Source organism: Excalfactoria chinensis, chromosome 2 (assembly GCF_039878825.1).
Source record: "Excalfactoria chinensis isolate bCotChi1 chromosome 2, bCotChi1.hap2, whole genome shotgun sequence".
Classification (NCBI taxonomy): domain Eukaryota; kingdom Metazoa; phylum Chordata; class Aves; order Galliformes; family Phasianidae; genus Excalfactoria; species Excalfactoria chinensis.
The window spans coordinates 76,069,818-76,089,902 of NC_092826.1; the positions used below are offsets into that span (position 1 = coordinate 76,069,818).

At 37.5% G+C, this 20,085-nt stretch overlaps 1 protein-coding gene across 2 annotated transcripts in view; it reads right to left on the reverse strand.

Moving 5' to 3' along the window:
* The window catches only part of DROSHA (drosha ribonuclease III), a 65,874-nt gene that overhangs the window by 37,001 nt on the left and 8,788 nt on the right, over positions 1-20,085 (reverse strand). For both annotated transcript variants that reach the window (XM_072328447.1, XM_072328448.1), the window contains exons 7-14: positions 17,717-17,797; positions 15,670-15,756; positions 15,479-15,565; positions 12,629-12,700; positions 10,623-10,704; positions 9,278-9,352; positions 5,353-5,522; positions 320-444 (exon numbers count right to left, since the gene is read on the reverse strand). In XM_072328447.1, the coding sequence (XP_072184548.1) occupies positions 320-444; positions 5,353-5,522; positions 9,278-9,352; positions 10,623-10,704; positions 12,629-12,700; positions 15,479-15,565; positions 15,670-15,756; positions 17,717-17,797 (779 nt within the window). The remainder of the gene's footprint in view (positions 1-319; positions 445-5,352; positions 5,523-9,277; positions 9,353-10,622; positions 10,705-12,628; positions 12,701-15,478; positions 15,566-15,669; positions 15,757-17,716; positions 17,798-20,085) is intronic.

Here is a 20,085-nt window from a genome sequence, read left to right on the forward strand (position 1 = left end):
ATGGTTTTTCCCTTGTCCTGTTACAATAGGCTCTCTAAAAAGAAAGAAAAAAGACAACTGGCCACTCAAGGGAATAAAACAGAGCTACAGCAACCTTTGCACTCACCTAAAAGAGTTACTGTCTAGATAAGAAATTACCTATTGCATATGCATCAGAAGATCCTGAACTAAAAGAGAAAAGGTTGTTTCTTATTCTCAAATTTACAAAATCTACTGTCCAATGCCATAAGCATTATGCTTTACATCAGATTAATAAGTATATTTAAGTCGCAAATGACACCGAGTTTCTGAGCAGAAGATAGAAGGAAAAGCATCTTACTGAGGATCTCCAGCATAGCTGAGTTGAGCAGGTCGTATCCCAAAGTGGACAATAATGGGGAAAGTAATTACATCAGGATTGAATTGTTCACGGTCCAGTTGATCGATACGAACTGAGCTGGGTTTCTAGGAGAAAAACAAAATATACCTAATTGACAACAACTCTATTTTTTTTTTCATCTCTAGTCACATTGTCCAGGAACTACGAAGCAGCAATATTTAAGCTTATTAAAATACATATAAAAATAATCCTTTATATAATAATCGATATTTGGCAATGGCAATGATTGAAATAAAGTTAATTGACTTAGGTCTTTCAGAGAAACAAGAGAAGTCTATTTTCATTTTAGAAGTTAAGAAATACATGGTTTGATTACTTCTGAGAACCCAACACAGCCTTCTTTGGTTGAGCATCACTTTGGAGATAAAATCAGGACTAGAATTCTGTCATCCGGGCTCCAACACGCCTGAGCACTTTGCTAAGGTTAGGTTACCTCTCTAATTTTAGTTCTCTTCCTGATTTCCCAATGTCATTATTAGATCCATTTAATTACACAGACTGAACAGTGTAAGAAAAATTTAAAGTGAAATCCTAGGTTGATGCATGCAATGAGAAATACATTTATAATGAGAAGACTGCCATCCTTCTTATGCTTCAAAACATACATTTTTTCTGTAGTTAAAAAGGAAGTCATTTTCATTTCACCTTTAAAAATGCAGAAAGAGTAATTACATGTCATCATAGAAGACATACTGCTTACAGAGCTCTTGATAACCTATCCAGCATTTATAAAACTCTGTTGAAGTTGCAGTTTGTCTCCAAGTAAATATTTCTCCCCATTACCTTCCAACCTGCTTCTTTATGTGCCTGTTTACTCCCTACTTCACAATCAGCTTTTTGAGGCCAATATTTTCTGCTTGTCTAAGGTTTCAGAAAAAGGACATTACTTCTAGTTACCTGCATCTCAAAACTCCTAATTGAGCATTGTGAACTTCTCAAAAAGAGTTTCAGAATTACTAAAACAACTCCCACCATTCTCTTCACAAAACAATATGAAGTGCATCAAGAACAAAGCTTTCACCCTTCAAACCACCTTCGGAGAACTGCTCACAGGAATCATTTTCTGCATGGATAAGCAAAGCCAATTCTAGAAATAAAGGCAAACCTCCTCAGGTGGCAAAACTTCCAATCTATTCCAGAAAAAATGATTACCTAAAACTTGGGACTTGCAGATAGAGGAACATTTACCAAGGGAAAAATGCTTATCAGCTTCCCTTTGGATACGATGACAGAAAATAGCTGCCCAGTCAAAAAAATAGAAAATAAAAAGTTACTTAGCTGATGCTAGCAAATTTTAAACAAAGAGGAATAAAGGTTTTCCCCACAGTACTTCCAATAGGAGGAATAGGGCAGCAAAACCTGATGAAAAACACGGAGAGGATTTTTAACAGGCATGAAGTTCTCTCAGCCAGAACTTAAAATCTTTGAAGTTTAAGTGTATCTAGTTTTGTGGGCTTTTTCTTTCCACAGTCAAATTGAAAAGATTTGGGTGGGTGGAAGAGTGTTAATCTTCACAAAAGTTGCTTGCTTTTCCCCACAAAATGTTAAGAATGTGGAACTTTTCCTTTTTTTTCCTCCTTTTTTCTACTTTTTTTTTTTTTTTAATATAGTTTTATATCACAGAAACACCTCTGAGAATCAGAAAGATAAAATTTGATTAACAGAACACGTTGGCAATTATTATACTACGTACACTGATTTAAAAACATTATGTTAAGTATACAATGCTTTCGTATTCAAGTATTTCACATTTTAGATGTGTAAAGACATCTAACCTGATCCTCAAAAGTAAGTGTGAAGAGCTTTCAACACATCTGTTGCAGGGTGTACAGTTGTAGCAGGCTCTGTATGTAAAACGTGGGCTCAAGATCACTTAAATCAAGCTGTTTTAAATCATCATAGAATTACAGAATCATTTGAGTTGGAAGGGACCCTTAAAAGCCATCCAGTCCAACTCCCCTGCAACGAACAGAGATACCTGCAGCTACATCAGGTAGCCCCCTCCAGCCTGACCTTGAGCGTCTCCAGGGATGGGGCACCTACCCCCTCTCTGAGCAACCTATTCCAGTGCCTCACCATCCTCACTGTAAAAAAAATTTTTCCTTATATCCAATATAAATCTCCAACTTCTTGTTTGGACCATTTCCCCTTGTTCTATCACAACAGACCCTTAAACAGAGTCTGCTCCTTTCTTCCTCACAGTCTCCCTTTAGATACTAAAAGGCCACTATCAAGCTATCCTGAAGCCTTCTCTTCTCCACGCTGAACAGCCCCTCTCAGCCTGTCCTTGTAGGAAAGATGCTCCATCCCTTGGATCATTTTGTTGATCCCTCCTCTGCATGTACTCCAACAGGTGTGACTCAATTACACAGTTGTTAATATGGGCTTAACAACTAGGATGGAAGAACTTATGTCTCTGTCACAACTGTTGCTTTGAAAGAGGTATAACCATACCATGTGCCCCATGCCTCCCAGAGTGTGATGAACACCAGCTTACCTCTGGTACTGTAGCTGCAATAAGCAGCATCAAAGAAATACACAGTATAAAGCATGCACCAGCAAAAAGGACATAAGCAAATTAGATGCTTTTTGTCCAGATGCTTATCTCTTCCTTCTATTACAAGGGCTGTCAGAGATCACTTAATAGTCACATTCAGAATCCTGTTTTAAACATGTCCCCTAAACCCAAGAAATTCTAGCAGAACAGAGGCCCATTATCTCTGTTTCCTATCCTAAACCTCATCAGTCAAGGCTCAGCTCATAGCAGAAGGCAAGGTTGGGGCTGCATGCAGATGTACACAAAAGCACGTAACAAATATATGGATTTGTACTGGCAGAAAAAGCAGCAGCGTTTTGAAAAGAAAGAGTGAAGTATTAAAAAGGATTAAAATCTGAACCTTTAAATCTCTTCTAAAAAAATTTCACTGAACTAATGAAATACTATGAATAAATTAAACAGTTATAAATAATGCTGAACTATTGTTAGTGGTTAAGTGGGACATATGCCTATCAAATTTTTTTTTCCCCTCTAACATGCATAAGATTCACTTCACATTTTATAGAAAAATTGGTCTGTTCAAAAGAGAAATTATTTCTGAAGTGACATTGTGGAGGAAAGCAGTAAAATAAAACTTAGTGTTTTTACTTTGTTGTGTCAAGTGGATAAAATTGAATTGAAAAGCTGTCATTTTCTGAAAGTTTCACATTGTCTCTCTAACAGAACTGTTTTATCTTCTCACCCTGTAAAATGCACAGAAAATATTTTAAACCCCATTTTTCACTTAGTTTCATACTCAATCGAACACGTGGCAATGAAAAAAAAATCCACAAACTAAGAAAAATATCATCGCATTCTTCTTCAGATACAAGTAACTACTATGGATGGCATTATAACATGACAACTTTTCTAAGTGTTGCAGATTTCTTTTATGCTTACGTATTTTGAAGTCCGCACATCTTTGAAAACATTTTGTAGAACATGAAGTTTGTCAGTAAAAAATCACACAAAAACCTCAGAATTAACACTGCCACTCAAAACGTGTTGCCTTGTGCACAAAGACATCTGCAGTCCTTTGAGGGATGCCACAAAGGAGTGTATATGCATACCCTCATATTAAACAAAGACCACCAAATTTTCAGCTAAATGAAATAATGTTCGTGTGTACCATTCAAATGCTGAACACTACATACTACTGAATAATTTGTATCACATAAACTATTGGCAATATTAAGTTAAGCAATTAAGGCTAACGGTTTCTATTACATGATTCTACCTTAGTTTTAACCACCTCATGTAGAATTTTCCATACTGAGAGTTCACATGTATTCTGCATTTCATGTTCCCACACACGGTCTTATTTTCCTTTTGGTGTAGGAAGTTTTAGTCAGAACAAAAACACTGAATGAAATCAAGGGAAAAAGAAATTAATCTGACAAGTTATGATTAATCAAGTAATTTACTAAATGTAATACTACCATATTTAAAAATAGGAGTTTGAAATATCTATCTAGAAAGGAGCCATGGCTTCAGTTTGGGGAGAGGTTCGTTAATTAAATTCCCCTTTAGGCAAGATTACACCACAAATTTATTTTATGAAGAAGATGAGAAGTTGTGTAATAATTAAAGGTGGAAAATGAAGTCAGAGGAGAAAAGGTCTTGCCACAGGAAAAGCTGCAAGAAACTCCAAACTGAGGTCCAAAACATGCTGCTATTACTGAGATACCGTCTCTGTGACGTTGGCCAAGCCACGTGGACAGAATCTTGCAGCTTTTTGCAGGCACTTTTTAATCTCCTGACCCACAGTTCTTAAGTGTGAAATTCAGAAAAATCAGCTAAATCTCAATATACACTGGAGCTGAAAGAAGCCATGAATTAATGCTTTAAATACTGACCGTTCCAAAAATTATAAAACAGTATTGTTTCAAGTTGGGCACCGGATATTAATGCATGTATTCATTTATGTACATAAAATTCTACAGTGCGAGAACAGCAGCATAAGGAATGATGTGGGGAAAAAAAACCTCACAGAAAGGCAGAACATTCTCTACATTCAGGGTAGAACCTATAGAGAGCACATTAAATAGAGGTAGGGTGTCAAAAGAGAAACATGAAAGAAGATAGCTGATTATTACTAATTCTACGGTTGTATCTCAGTGAAAATAGAATAAGATCACATATGTAAAGATCACTGGAAAAAAATATGAACGCAGAGGAGCAAATAACATTTTCCTATACTTAAAATATAGCCATTCCTTTCAATGCACATGTTGAAACTATGCTCCTCTGGAAATCTGCTCTTGGGTAGGGCAGCAAAACGTAAAACTCTTTCCAGGGTAGGAATAATGCAACACTCTTCCCATAGCAATCTGCAACTGTCTCTGGTCATCTTTGCAATTTAGACTCCAGCAGATTCTATGAAACAAGATATGCACATGCTATTGAGTTATTAATTTGTCTTAATTATTTGTTCTACCATGCCAGGGCTGGTAACGATCATCCCTTTGCATTCCTCTGCGTATTTCTGCCATTCCAGCTCTTCCCACTGAAGCATGTTGGCAATTTCTTCTTCAGGCACCAAAGCTTTATTGCATCGTAACAAGTAGAGAAGAATCTGATGCATTGACAGTACTTCCTTCCCTCCATCTTAAAAACATAATAAATAAAATGCATTTCAGATATTCACCCCTAAAGCACAAGGAAAATACACAGCACATAAAATATTCAGATGAGCAAAATAAAATGCAAAATGTTTAAGCAACTTGACAAATAAGGAAGCAAATGTTTCACTGATGAATAGCGCACATGCATAAAACACACTTCTTTGCTAAACTGGAAGCAATAATGGTAACAGTAGCAAGAAAAACAGTTTCATCGTACTGTAATGCTGAAGTTTCTAACTTGCCAGAAAAATTTCTAAATGAGTAGGCAGAACAAATCAGTTATGTAGTCCGGTTATGTCTTCCTTTTCACATTTCTACCATTCTTTTTACAACAAAAGTTAAAAAGCCTTTAGGCATCCAAGCAGCTTTTTTAAGGGCCACTCAAAATTTTACAGTATGCTTCTGGATGAATGTAGTAAGTTATCCTTGCATTTTGAATTCATCTGTGGTTCTTACATGCTGCACCTGCAGTAATGAAGACTAAAGAGCTTCATGCTATCTTCTGTCACTAAATGAATTGAACGCATGTGAAAACTACTAAATACTTTTGAGACCTCTGGAAATATGCACAGCAAAGCCTGCTTGCAGGGAACTGAGGCAGTGTAATAAACATCTGATCAGTTTCAGGGAGCCAGTTACAGTTGTCAACATACAAACTGCAAAAGATGAGTGATACCCCTGACAAAACATCACTCAGAAGACACCGACTATTAAAATTCAGTATGTCTGCTCATCTGAGTAAAAGTACAGTAGTAACATGTTTGCCTAATTCTGAAGGAAGAGGTCAGAGAGATTTGCGCCAACAACGGAAAGTTTATCTACAGTTATAGAGGCATCTTAAAGTTTCATCCCTGACAGAAGTAAAAATGCTGATTTCCCATCCAAGAGAGCCTTGGAGTGCACACTCTGTCACTACACACACAATAACAGAGAAAAAGTAAAGCATTTAAGTGGTATGGAGGATAATGCCACAGCATAGGGAACATGATCCCAGCACATATGAGGAATCTTGCAGAATCTCAGTGTCACAGCAGTGCTGCCCAAGATGCCTTTCGCAAGACACTTGAGGAAACAAACACTTCTGTTCCAGCTGGGATTGCAGCACTACTCTGTAACAGAAAAAATGAAAGAGAGTAATGAAACTTGGCTTCCTAAAACAATTAGCCTCATTCAGCAATTTACACCATCAGCCAAGGACCAACTGTACCCTGGGATACACCAGGTCCAGCACTGCCACCAGGCAAGGGGAGGGGCTGTCCCACTGTGTTCTGTGGTTCCATCTCCAGTGCTGAGTACAGGTTTGGGTGTCACAATATAAGAAGAACGTGAAACTATTAGAGAGTGTCCAGAGGAGGGTTACAGAGATGGTAAAGGGTCTGGAGGACAAGGTGTGTGAGGAGCAGCTGAGGTCCCTGGGTTTGCTCAGTGCAGAGCAGAAAAGCTCAATGGAGGCCTCATGGCAGCTGCAGCTCCCCAAAGGGAGTGGAGAGGTAGCACTGAGCTCTGTGTGACAGAGAAAGGGATGGAGGGAACAGCATGGGACTGCATCAGGTTGGGGGTTAGGAGGTTTTTCAGAGAGTGATGAGCATAGAACAGGCTGCCCATGGCAATGGGCATAACACAGAGCTGATGGATTTCAAGAAACGCCAAGAGTGAATCTAAAATGGGAAAAATTAACCCCAAAGCTCTAGAGACATTTTAAAAGTTAATTTTTCCTTCAAATTAAAGAGAAAATCAATTTGCAAGAATTTTGGCTATGTCAACTAGTTTAGATTGTTCTGCAAGAAGCAGCACACATCCAATTTCTGAAACAATGCACAGCCTTACATACTGAAGATTGTACAGGAGGGACACAAGTTGTTACAAGAAGCTGTGCTAAAGAGTAGTTCAGAGACTGGACCTCTCGAGTCAAAACATACCATAGCTGGAAACTTAAGAAGTTTTACAGCATTTCATTCTTTAATACATTTTTCATCATGAAAATCTATGATGAAATATGAAATATAATACAGTAACTATTCTGCATGCCATGTATCTCTGGCACTCAGCAAACCTGACATGATTCACCCATACCCCCAAGATCTGTCTCTAAGTATCTCACACTGAAAACGTGGGCAGTGAGACACTGGGACAGACTGCTCAGAGATGCTGTGGATATGTTTGAGGCCAGATTGGATGGGTTGCTGGGCAGCAGCCAGAGGTTTGGAACTAGATGATCTTTAAGGTTCATTCCAACCTAAGCTATTCAATGATTCTATGAAAATCTGACATCCTAAACCTTGAATATTCAGACTATGGTAGAAAAATAAGAAAGGAAAGTTGGAAGAATGAGAAATCAATTGATTTCTGTCTTCAAGGAAGCAGCTGATGGATCCGTGGGGATCTGTTGCAACAGCGTATCTTCTTCTAATAGACACAAATAATGTTTTGCAACAATACATGAAGGACACAGGTTCCCATTCTCCAGAAACTAAGAATAAAAAAATGTATATGTAGTTAGAAATATATATTTGCAGCAATAACAAGAAGCAGCCATTTTAATAGTTAGAGAATTGGGAACCTTAGAAAAGAAGCACAAAAGAATACATGTTAGACAGACTAATCTCTCCCTGCCAATAAATCCAACAACACAGGGAGAGCTGACTTCTGAACTAAAGCAAAACAAACCAGAATATAAAAACTCCAAAGTAACTGGAAAACACCCTCAAGCTACACAGTCCAGGCAGGTCAAACTTGTTCTCATTTTGCGATGAGGTCAAGTTAATCAGCCACATGTGGCTTGATGGCTTATTTTGTAAATTGCTTCAGTAGAACCTAATCAATGTTTGCTAGCAAGCCTCACAGCTCTGCTTCTGACTGAATAGTTTTGTGTATTCAGGAAGGAACAACAATTAGAAATACAGTCATCTAGCCTTCAGTACTCTCCACAGCAGCGAGCCAAACCTCATTTAGCTACAGCTATAATTAATATAACAACTAAGTTCCAAAGCCCAAAGCAGAGAACACCTTCAGGCCACAGCCCTCTTGCTGAAGACCGTTTCACATCTAATCTGTGCTTTCAGTCCAGCAGCTGAGCACATCTTCCTATCCATGCAACCCTTTCAGAACAATCACCAGGCAGGATCTCAGCAGGACACATTTTCAATGGTGATATGACATTTATATCAACTGAAAGTCTGTCCTACTATCTTAGGATGTGTTAAATGCTTTTATAAGCTGTTCACTCAAACTGAGCATAGCTCTCTGCGCTCAAGCTTGTCCTTGGCTGGCAGGCTAGGGTTGAATTGTACTGCAATGGTGCTTTTCTTTCTTTCACTGTTTCTTGGAAGGGCTAAACTTACACTGAAGATAAAAGAAGAAAGGAACAGAGCAGCCTGTGCTCAGGGGTGACAATCTTGCCGATTTTCAAAACTGCACATCAATAATTTCAATGCAATAACATGGCATGTATCCTGAATAGCAGAGAGAATATGAAATTCAGTTTCATGTGAGAGAGCAGACAACACTGCTCAAATCCCACATCTCCATCACAGGACGAATAAAGAATGACCCAACACTGCCTGCAGTTACCACACATCAGACAAAAGCTGAGTGTTATACGTGGCCTGTCCATCACAATTCTGGTGCTGAGTAAACTACACAAGCCATCAATAAGCATGAAAGACATGAGATGAAGACATCAGTTCTTCACAACTGAACAATTTGACCTGCAATGAGTTTAAGCTCTTATTACATTACCTGGAAGAAATCTCACAAATCGCGGCATGAAGTGAAATCTGGGGCAGGAAACAGAATCATTTTCAAGTGAAGGACCTCAAATATAAAGGGAAAAAAAAAACAAAACTAAACAGGGAGAATTTATGAACAGCAACAGATTTACAATAGAAGAAAAAAAGAAGGAAATCCTGTCGCAGATGAAGTCAGTGACCAGTGATTGCATGTAGCACAAATTTCAGACAGAAAAGCAGCAAAAGGCATGGAGGAACAGAAAAGCAGCTTCTAAAAAATGCTTCCATGTGGATAATTCCAAAAGAAACTACAGTAGCTTAAAAACTAAAGAATCTAGAAAGCACAGAATTGTATTTAAAACTGCAAAGAAAAGTTTGCCTTATAAAGTTTATCCACTTAAGTTTTAGAGACAAAGCACCAGTATTTGACTGGTTCCTCCCAGTTAGTGGTTTGGTCTTTTTTTTCTTCCTGTTAACAGTAATAAAGTAATATGGAAATTTCAAAAGACAGTATTTTGTGTTTTGGGTTTTTTTTTTCCCTTTCCTGTTTCATCACCCAAAGCCTTGTTCAAAAATAAAAATAAAAACAGCCATTAAAAAAAAAACACAGCAATCAGAACCAGTGGTACAAAATGACATTAACATGTGAAGACATTTAGCCAAAAAAAGACTACACAAAATGTATGATATTTGTGTGCTTCTCTGTTTAAAAACAAGTGTACAGCACTTTTCTATAAAGAGAAGACAGGAAAATACCTACAGATTCTGAATCAAAATTCCTTTGAATTTTTCTTTCTTTTCTTTTAGACCAAGGGAAGGATCATTCCTGAAATTCTCCTCTGTCATAGCCTTCACAAGGAGGCACATTTTCATCTCAGCAAGTTAACACTCAGCTATAACTTACCCTTCTAAAGCTGTCTGTATGACATTGCTTTGTGAGCTGATTGTTGAGAAATACTGCATGAATATTTGTTTTTCAGCTTGTAAAAACAGAGGATATTTTACCTGACACCTTGTACATGACAATATCCTGCACATGCTACTGTCTAATAACAAACAATATGTTACCACTCCATTAAAACAGACAGTTTTTTAAGGAAGAAATTTAGCTTATCTGTAAGAAAACAATGCAAGATTTTTGCATTTTAATTGCTATAATCCGCACTAACAACACTCAATAAACTTCACCCTCTTGAAGAACAAAGTGCAACTTTGTTCCTCTCACTTAATACAGCACTTCACTATTATTTTGAGGCCACTTCCCAGTTTTTTTTAATGTTTAAGTGATAAAAACAGCAAAACAGAGGTCTATTTTCTAAAGTCTTCTTTTTTCCCCTTCTAGAAATAAAAGTTACCTTTAAGATTCCAGTCATAGAGCTCCAGAATATCTTTGAATAGATAAGAAGAGAACAGCTCAAGACCTTTCACACAAAAATTCTGTGGAATGAAAACAAACAGGTTTATCATAACATAATACTATAATACAGATAATGCTACTACTGTTATCTTCATATTTGTAAACTGATAGAAATAGGGCTTTGGAAACAGCATTGATGCATATTTAAACATTTACTGCAGCACAGTGGTCTAATCAGAGAAGTACTATCAAGAAAGCACCATAATGAAGATTCTTTATGTAATGCCTACATCCACCCTATAAGCAGAAATCGTGAATGTGGTAATTCACTAGGCACCTCAACGCTTTCTCCTGAGTAAGCTCAGCAGACAATAACATTTCTGAGAAAGATCTTTTTAATATTCCATTTTTCTTACATGTTTATAATAATAACAAAAGTTATCATCTATAGCATTACGATCACTTCTTTCATTGCACCAAGACACTGCCATGTAGAGGATTACAACCCCAAGAGCCAGCAAGAATTAGGGTTGGGGGGGCGGAAAGAACCAAAAAAAACCAACTCTTGATCAAGTAGAGAAGCAGCTTCTCCTTAGCAAGGAGCTTTTAATCAGAAGCATAGGAACTGTTGCTTTACAAAGTCTTCCTGACCAAACAAGATCAGATCAGGACAGGACAATATAAGTAATATGAGAAAAAAGAAAACATATCAGATTCAGCATCAAGAAGTAACAAGTGCCTCAGGGTACTTTACATCCTGATCTGGAAGTCTGGGATGGAACGCAGAATACACTGTCAGTGATTCAGGTGAAGACAGAGAGCTCCTCCTCCATCTGGACTGTCCCAAGTCCATGGGACCAGACAGGCTCCAAACTTGGGTGCTGAGGGAGCTGGCAGGGGTGACTGCAGAGTGTCATGGTTTTGCAATTTTTGCTATTAGTATTCCATATCATAACATCATGTGGAGCACAGAGAAGAACAACTACACGTCCCAGAGTGCTTCACAGTCAGAGAGAGAAATACATCTCAGAAGTGATGTTTGCTCTCTCTCTCACTGCCTGGCAGCGGGTGTGAGTGTGCTTCCAAGCCATGCGCCCTCAATTTCAAAGTAGGCTTCTCAGTCTCCTTCTCTGGAGACCCGCCTGGATGCCTACCTGTGCAACCTGGTAAGGGAACCTGCTTTGGAAGGAGGGTTGGACTCAATGATCTCTGGAGATCCCCTTCCAACCCCTACAACTCTGTGATTCTGTGATCTGGTAGGTCCTTTCCAGCCTTGTGATTCTATGATTAGAAATGACCTGCACTGATCGCATTCATCTTCTTGAGGAATTTCTGAGATCTTGCATATATTTTAGATGGTGCTGAACAACAAAATAGAAGATAACTAGAAAGAAAGATGTAACTATCAAACTAAAACACTGACCCTATCTTTGGAGTTAGTATGCACGGGTATTTTCTGTACATACATCTGCTGTTCCAATGCAGTTTAATTCACAAACTGGCTTTACCAGAGATTAATTTGTAATTAAAAAAACAGATTATAAACTGAATGTGCTTTCTTTGTATTCACTGGAAATTTGTTTTGGCAACAGCTTATAGTAAGCACTGACAAATGATCCTTAATGTTTCATACTCCAGATTAAGTTTCAGATTGGCATTGACTCATGTGGGTCTGGAAAACCAACACCTCCACATACATTATTTTTGTCATTTGTAAAGGAAAGATAATGCCTAAGTTGGCTCATAGATGAAGTGTGTGGCATACCTTACATAACTTAAAATGAATAAAAGCACTTCTTACTATTTGATTTTAGTATATGATAGCCTAGTTGGATGAATTTATGCTAGTACTTCTGAGAGAAAATTCCTTTTCAGGCATGCATTCAAAACATAGCCTGTCTCTTACCATCTTCTCTACAAGAAGGGATTTTGAAGAGTTTAATCCATTAACAACATCAACAACTCTTAACCCACTCTGACTTTTTGACTAATTATCCTTCTTACCTCAGGCATCATCTCTTCAATGAAATGAATTGTATAGTCAATGTTAAATCTGATTACTTTACATAGAGGAATCTGAAAGGAAAAGAGATTCAGCATGAAAAGCTATACAGTGTCAAATATACAGTTAATACAATTTTGTATGCAGAGGTATTACTGTCTGCTGAAAAGGGAATTTACTAAAACAGCTGCTTAGTGGGATCATACAAAGACAGGAAAGCAAGCTTTTGCAAGAGAAATACCAATTCTAACCTCCATCTCTGATAACACAGGGCTGAAGGGATAGTAAATTAAGATTAAATAATGCCATCTAGTGGAGATAAAGGTCTGTTTGGAAATAAAAAAGCAAAGTTCAGTCAAAAATTCCAACACCTGCTCTCACTTCTATATTTGGAGGTGAACTTATTTTTGGTGATACAACATGTCAGATAGATGCAATGACCTGAAGGTACACTGTTTTTAGTATGTCGCCAATTCAGTTAGCTCTACAATTCTAAAAAACTGCTTTAAGTGATGAAAATCCAGGAACTTTCAGAATAAATGCAAAAGATGTGCATAATTTTATTCAATAAATAAATATTTCTACAAGTGTACACACTTAACTAGCAAGACAAACACGTAGTTTACTCTTTCGCCTATGCTGGCAAAGTCCACAGAGAGCTGAAGGTTGTTTTGTGGCTGTCGATTTGTGCATTTTCTTGGATTTATATTTTTAAGCCAAAAATTACATTTCTAAAAAAGTATGAAGATGCTTAATCCTACCATCCACCACCCTTATGAATGTAAGAGATGATCTCAATCACGAGTGAAAGTGATGAAGATCAAGGTTTATTTTGCATTGACATACATACAAAGACTCAAACGGTGCTACAGTTGCAATGAAATCAAAGGACCTAGAGACAGAGCATTCTGCTTGCATCTTCTTGCAGCACACTGTTCAACACTTAACAGTTCTGTCTACACACACCTGCTGATGGCAGAAGAATTTACACTATACATCCAAATATAAAAAATTGAATTTGATTTGATACAAAGCTTTCAACTACTAAATTACTAAATGCTGTGAAAAGAATAAAAGAAAAAAACTTTTCAAGTATGATGTTTCATATAGAACACGAGAGGAAAACCTGTCCCATTCAAGTCAGTGATGCTCTAAAAAAAGTGTACAGGGACTGTTTTCTTCCTAATGCACAAGTTCAACCAGCATAGGACGTTCTCACTCAGAGACTCAATAGCCTGAGTTTTTTTCTTGCTACGAAGTAGAAAACAAATACTTTGGGAGAAATGACTACAGACAAGATCTCCATTAACAACAGTTTTGTGTAGGAAAAAAAACAATCATAAAAGAACATTTGTCTGGCAATATAAAATTACTATGGCAGCTATACTGAAAGTTACATGGATCAAAGTTTTCTTAGTATAGCCAGGTAATCTCACTCCAAAAGGTTTTATGCCTGTTTGAAACAGGAACAGGCTACAGTGTCATGCTGTATTCCAGCCTGTATAAAGTTAATCATTTGCTGCTCATCATTTCCCACAGTGGGAACGAGAAATAACTATCTGATTCTGGCCTCAACCCGTGTATTTAACAGTAAGAATCAGTTTAATGTCTGCATTGACACATCATACAAAAAGAGTTTTCCTTGTTTGGCTTTTTGTATGGTTTTTTTGTGGGGTTGTTTTTTTTTTTTTGGTAATGATCTGCCTTCTAGTCACATTGTAGGCATTGTATGATAAAGACAAAGTGACCTCTTAGTCCTTTTAATTGGAGAAAACAACACGACTGCTCCTTCTTGCTCATTTGCAAAATGAAAATAAAGCCTTGGTTTAAATCTGAAATCTTGAATCCCAAGAGTTAATGCTGCAGGGCATGGGTGCTTCTCAGTGCTATGCCACTAGCTGAGTATTACTGATTTGCAGGGTTTTGTCAACAGCAGAACCTTCTACTCACCAGAGCTAAAGCGTTGTCATATTCTTAATGTAAGCAAACTGTCAGCTAAAAATGCTTTTTTTCCCCCTCAGTGCCTCTCAGTTCCAGCACTCTTAGATCGCAGTCCTGTACTGACGACCATTTTTATACTGGGCTTTGACATGGATGGGGAAGACAGTAAGAGATATAAAAACAAAGAAACAGTGCCCTAGGACATTTGAAAAAAAAAAATCTCTAAATATCAAAATAAAAAAAGGTATCAATATTTTTAATTATTTGTATATTTTTTCTTGTTCAGATATGGCTAACAGTTTATACTGCAAAATCTGAGTCATCTGGTACCAACCTTTTTTTTTATTATTATTGTTATATTTGCTTTCAGAAAAGAAAAAGGAAAAAAAAAATCAACTGCCTTAAAAAGCTACAAATTTTAATAATAAAAAAATCGTGAAGTGTTCAGTTACTGAAGAAATCAAACAGATGTTAGAAAATAACAGATATGCCTAGGTAATTTCTTGGAAGAAAGAAATCCTTTCAGAGAGGATACCTCAAAAAAAGTCCAGTCTCCATTTGTCACTAAGGGAAAAAGTTTGTTTTTTAATTGCTTTTTAAATAATTTTTTTCAACTCAACAAAGCTCCTCATCCCATTTAAAACCAATTACCAGTTTTAACAAGTTATTCCATGATTTATTGCACTTTCAAACTGTGAAATGTAAAAATATGACTGAGATGCACGTCAAAGTCTCAGTCACAGTTTGAAGGCGATGCCTACCACTATTACATAAGTCACTCATTAGCACAAATGTTTTCCTCCTGTCTCCAATGCTGGCAAGAAGTTTGTAACACCCCTTGGAGTAAAGTTCTACTTCAGGGAAAAAGCAGTTTGCCTTCCAGATAAACCCCACATAAGGAGTATACTTACATTTGTTAGTGGGGCATGCGAAAACATAGAGAATCCTTCAAAGATATATTCATGGTCATCATACTCAATAACAGTAGGTCTGTCTGTCTAGAAAGGTAAGCAAAAACAGCATGGAGTGAACAAGAAGCAGTACTACTTCCACCCTGAAAACAAAAATAGAGTTTTGGTTAGAATTATTTTTAAGTACTTACTAAGAAGTTTGTGGGTGGTGACACCGTAATTCGATAGTGGTACAGTCTTCCAGCATTGTTGGTCATGGGGCGACATGGTTTAATGGGCTTAAAGAAAGAGATAAGTAGAATTATGTGCAAAGTCAAGGCAAATTTAGATTAAAAGAGAGAATAAAGCATTTCTAATTGCCATGAAGTATACACTAGGAAAAATTAAATAAAGCAGGTTGTCATAATTAAGGATTCCAGGGAAAGAGAAACTGGCTATATAGATATATATAGTCACTTCTAGAAATAGTTCTAAGGCTGTTCAAACCAAAGAAGTGAAAAACATTGCTGTAATTTTTTCATTTGCCATTTGATTCTTCATGTTTCTACAAACAGCAGTTAGCCATTTATATACCAGACTGATTTTCTCTTTTATATTAAATTGTTTCAAGAAGCTGATTTTAAAACTTTACAGAAATAAACCTAGGCCACGAATGAGAAGACCTGAGCACATTATCAAGAGACAACTATTGACTCCTCTGCTGGGGGTAAACCTGCGCCCTGAAGAGAAGGGTCCATCCCTGACACATGTAATTTTGCTCTGTCAGGTCATAACACCTGACTGTGAGAACGGTTCACTAGGAGGCAGCTCTCCCCTGCACTGAGGGAATCTGCTTTCTCCAACACCAGATGCTGGGGACTTGGGATCTGCTCCAGCTTCTTCTGAAGCAGTCCAGTTTAAGACCTAAAGATCTAAAAAACCCTCAGCAGTCTGGCAAAACCAATTTCTCATGTCTGATGGGCTGCTATCAATGTGTGAAGATATGTCTATTGGCAGAGAAAACACCTGCGACAAGTAGGGTGCTACACAAGACAGTGCTATAAAGTTGGCTTGCTACACCACTGTGAAGTTCTCTGCCATTTGCAGAACCCATCCACAAAACAGAGTGGATACTCTGCTCAGCAGCAGGTTATGCTCCACACCACTGTGACAAGACAGTTACAAACCACATAGTTTAGAAGCTAGCGAGGATTACCTGAAGGATAGGACAAAAATTAATATATACTAGATTCTCTGAAGCCTCACATTCCTAGTTGGTCTCACTCCATCATGCAGCAAGTTTTATTTATTAGTTTTCTCCTGCTAAAGTTTTCTTCCTCCTTGCCTGCAAGAAAAATTCTAGAGACAATGTGGGGAGGAATTGATCCTCGAGTGATTTATGGAGAGCTTCAGACCAAAGCCATTTTTCTGAAATGGAATAATTTATCCTTTGCAACAGAAACATTCACAAACCCTCAACTGCAAAGAAATAAAAGAATGTTTCACTAAACGTTTCAGAAGGCATACTGAAAAACTAAATTCTTAAAGGAAATTTACAAAGATAAGGTGTAAAACTACACGCTACTTTTTTTAAGTGTTTACAACCAAGCTGTTTTTTTCAATAAAAACCTTGAGGCGCTCTATTTCTAGATACACCAACCGCAGAGCAAAAGAATATCTCTATGGAAAACTACCAAACAGTATTTTGACAACATTTTCCAAATGAAGGGCACTACCATTACAAATGTTTTAGGAAGTTGATGGGCTCATTTTTTTCTAATCGAGTACTAATTAAACACTTAAACTGTATGACATTTTGTAGTGCCGACATGCTTTCATCACCAAAGCAACACCATCTCCTGAAAAGCCTGCTGCTTCCCCAGAAACAGATCTATGAATTCATTTAATTTTTAAAAGTAAAAGAGGGTTCTTATAACACACTCATCCACTTGACAACAGATCTTTCCTATGCTCTCCTTTTATTACCATAACTGTGCTTCAGAAGCTTTAAAAACATACAACCAAGCACATACGTGCAAAAGTTTTTCATAGTTCTCAGGTGGATTTAATTACCAGTACTCCATTTTAAATGTGAGGTTACACAAAGTGATTTATTGTTGCAGGTTACTATGCCTGTAAGCCATGGGGGGAAAAAAAAAACAACCAAAAAAACCCAACAAACAAGCAAACATATGAGTCCAAGTACAAGTTCACCACAGTAAGTCTGTACTCAAAACTGCAATCCTTAGAACTACTTACCTCTTCTCCAGGATAAATGCCATGTCTTATCCCTGTTCGTCGGGCTTTAGCGCTGCACTTGCATAGCGGTCCATCATTCATCTGTCAAAAACAAAATAGGATTCTGTTTTTATTGAAAAACTTTAGGTGATTGTGTCTGGAAAAGTATGTTGGTTTTAATGCCAAGAGTGCTGATGCTTCTAAAAGCCTGTCATGCTTAGATTAAGTGGATGCTCTTAAGCCAGTAAAAATGGAAGCAGTGTAGACTAGCGTAAGAAAAATACACAATAGCAGTATAACTCCATGACTGTTTCAGAAGCACAAAGTGGGAAAACAGTGTCAGCAGAACTGTACCATTCTGCTGTCATATGCATTTTCCCATATCATATACATAGAAACAGCACGTCTGCCTAAAGCAAAAACCAGGCCTTAAATGTGCACACATAAATACATGCTGAAATCTCTGTGTTCAAACAGGCCCACTCAGTTCACTCACTGAAAGCCTGGCCCTGATTAACCCACCTACAACGCAGCAAGGCTGTCAAACAAGGTACATAAAGTAGACCATTTGAAAAATTTACTTGGTACTTTAAAGGAATGGGAAAAACTCCAATGCATCCTGTCAACAGATCAGTAAAGAAGAGGCAATGAGAAAAAAACACCCAGTTCAGTATTCCATGTGGGTGCATGAAGTGCCTATAATTAAAGAGAACCACAGCACAAAGGACAAAGCTAGCGTCTGTCTTTTCACCTTTCAGACACTCAATGCGAACTATCAATTGCTGCAATGCACTAAAGCTTACTGCTCCTAACATCACATCTGTTGCTGAAATCCAACAAAACACAGAACCAAACCAAAGAAATGAGCTAAGATCCATATCTCAGGCTTTAATGGAGAGTTTGAAAGTTTGAATCCAAGAAGCGAAGAATGCTTTTTAGACTTAATATAGGAATGCAACACAAGAGCCAGCAGAACTTTCCATACCAGTATAAGAAGGCAGAAAATGCAAACCCTAGCAGGACTAAATGTCATAAGACAACAGACACAACATGAAGACACTCCAGGAAGTAAGAACCACCAAACTGCTTCTACTGCAGTCTTTAGACTATTGGGAAAGCGACACAATTTCTTGTTGCAGTGATAATTCCCTGAAGGTTCATCTCAGTCTGGTTTCTACAGGCTGGCGTGGTAGATATGTGCAAAGGAATATCAGAAGCAGGGCACACTTTTACTCCTCTGGGAACTCACGCAGTGTTGTTAAAGTGACATGATGTGTTTTGTTCACTTTTTATGTCCCACAATGAGACCCCTTGAGGAAAGCAGAGGTTTAATGAAACTGATTGATGTTTACACGTGAAAACGTACTTCCACACTGGCTTATATAGTCATAGAGAAGGCAAGTTAAATAATGCAGTCAATAAAGATTCGCTCAGTATTCCTTGAAAAACAAGGGCCTACTGAAGCTATGAAAATTACCATAACTTCTGAAAAAAAATCATCCTTAGTTCTTAGAACTGTTCAGCACGAACATTGGCTCTGTTACATTACATACACAGAACAAGACTGGTGGACATGTGAGGTACCCATAAATCACAGGGCTTGAGAAACAAGTCAGGTACACAGGAGCAAATATCAAGAGAGTTTGGGAAAGAAAGTTTTCAACAGGAAACTCATAAACTTCACATTCCTGGCAGTATTCATGCAAGTGATCCTACTTCGTACTATGGGCTAGAACATTACTTTGAAATGTGCCCAAGAGCAACACACATTTTTTTCCACTTAAATGCCTAAACAGTTCACTAATTTTGTTTTCCATATAAATAAAAGCAGCTAGCTCAGTCCAATTATTATTCTTATTATTTTTTTACACTAGAAGTATAAATATGAGTTGGTAATAGAATATTCAACAGACCTCTGAATTACCACAGCAGCATTAAGCTTTGCAGTATCTCTCAGCATTATGATTTGCTGCATTCTGGACTCACGAATCATACAAAGTGCCAGAAAAACAAATTTACTGGGTTGCCAGTTGACAAGGAGTTAGAATAGACCATAAAATATTTAACAAAGAAAGATGAAGATGGCATATTTTCTAACAAAAACTAGTCTTCTGTGCAATGTATACATTCAAAACAACATTTTGTGAGCTCAGCAATTACATTTAATGAGAACTATAATCTCCATGCAATTACAAAAGAACCATTAGACAAGAAATTAGGAGCATTAACAGCATATTTAAAACATTATTTATCATTATGAGCTGAGAGCTTCTAGGTGAATAATTTGTAAAGGAGATAAACATGCTGCCTTCTCTTGATCCCAGAACCGTGCACCTTTACCTCAGGGATAATAGGACAGAATTAGCACACTGCTAGCAGTTCAGGTTTTA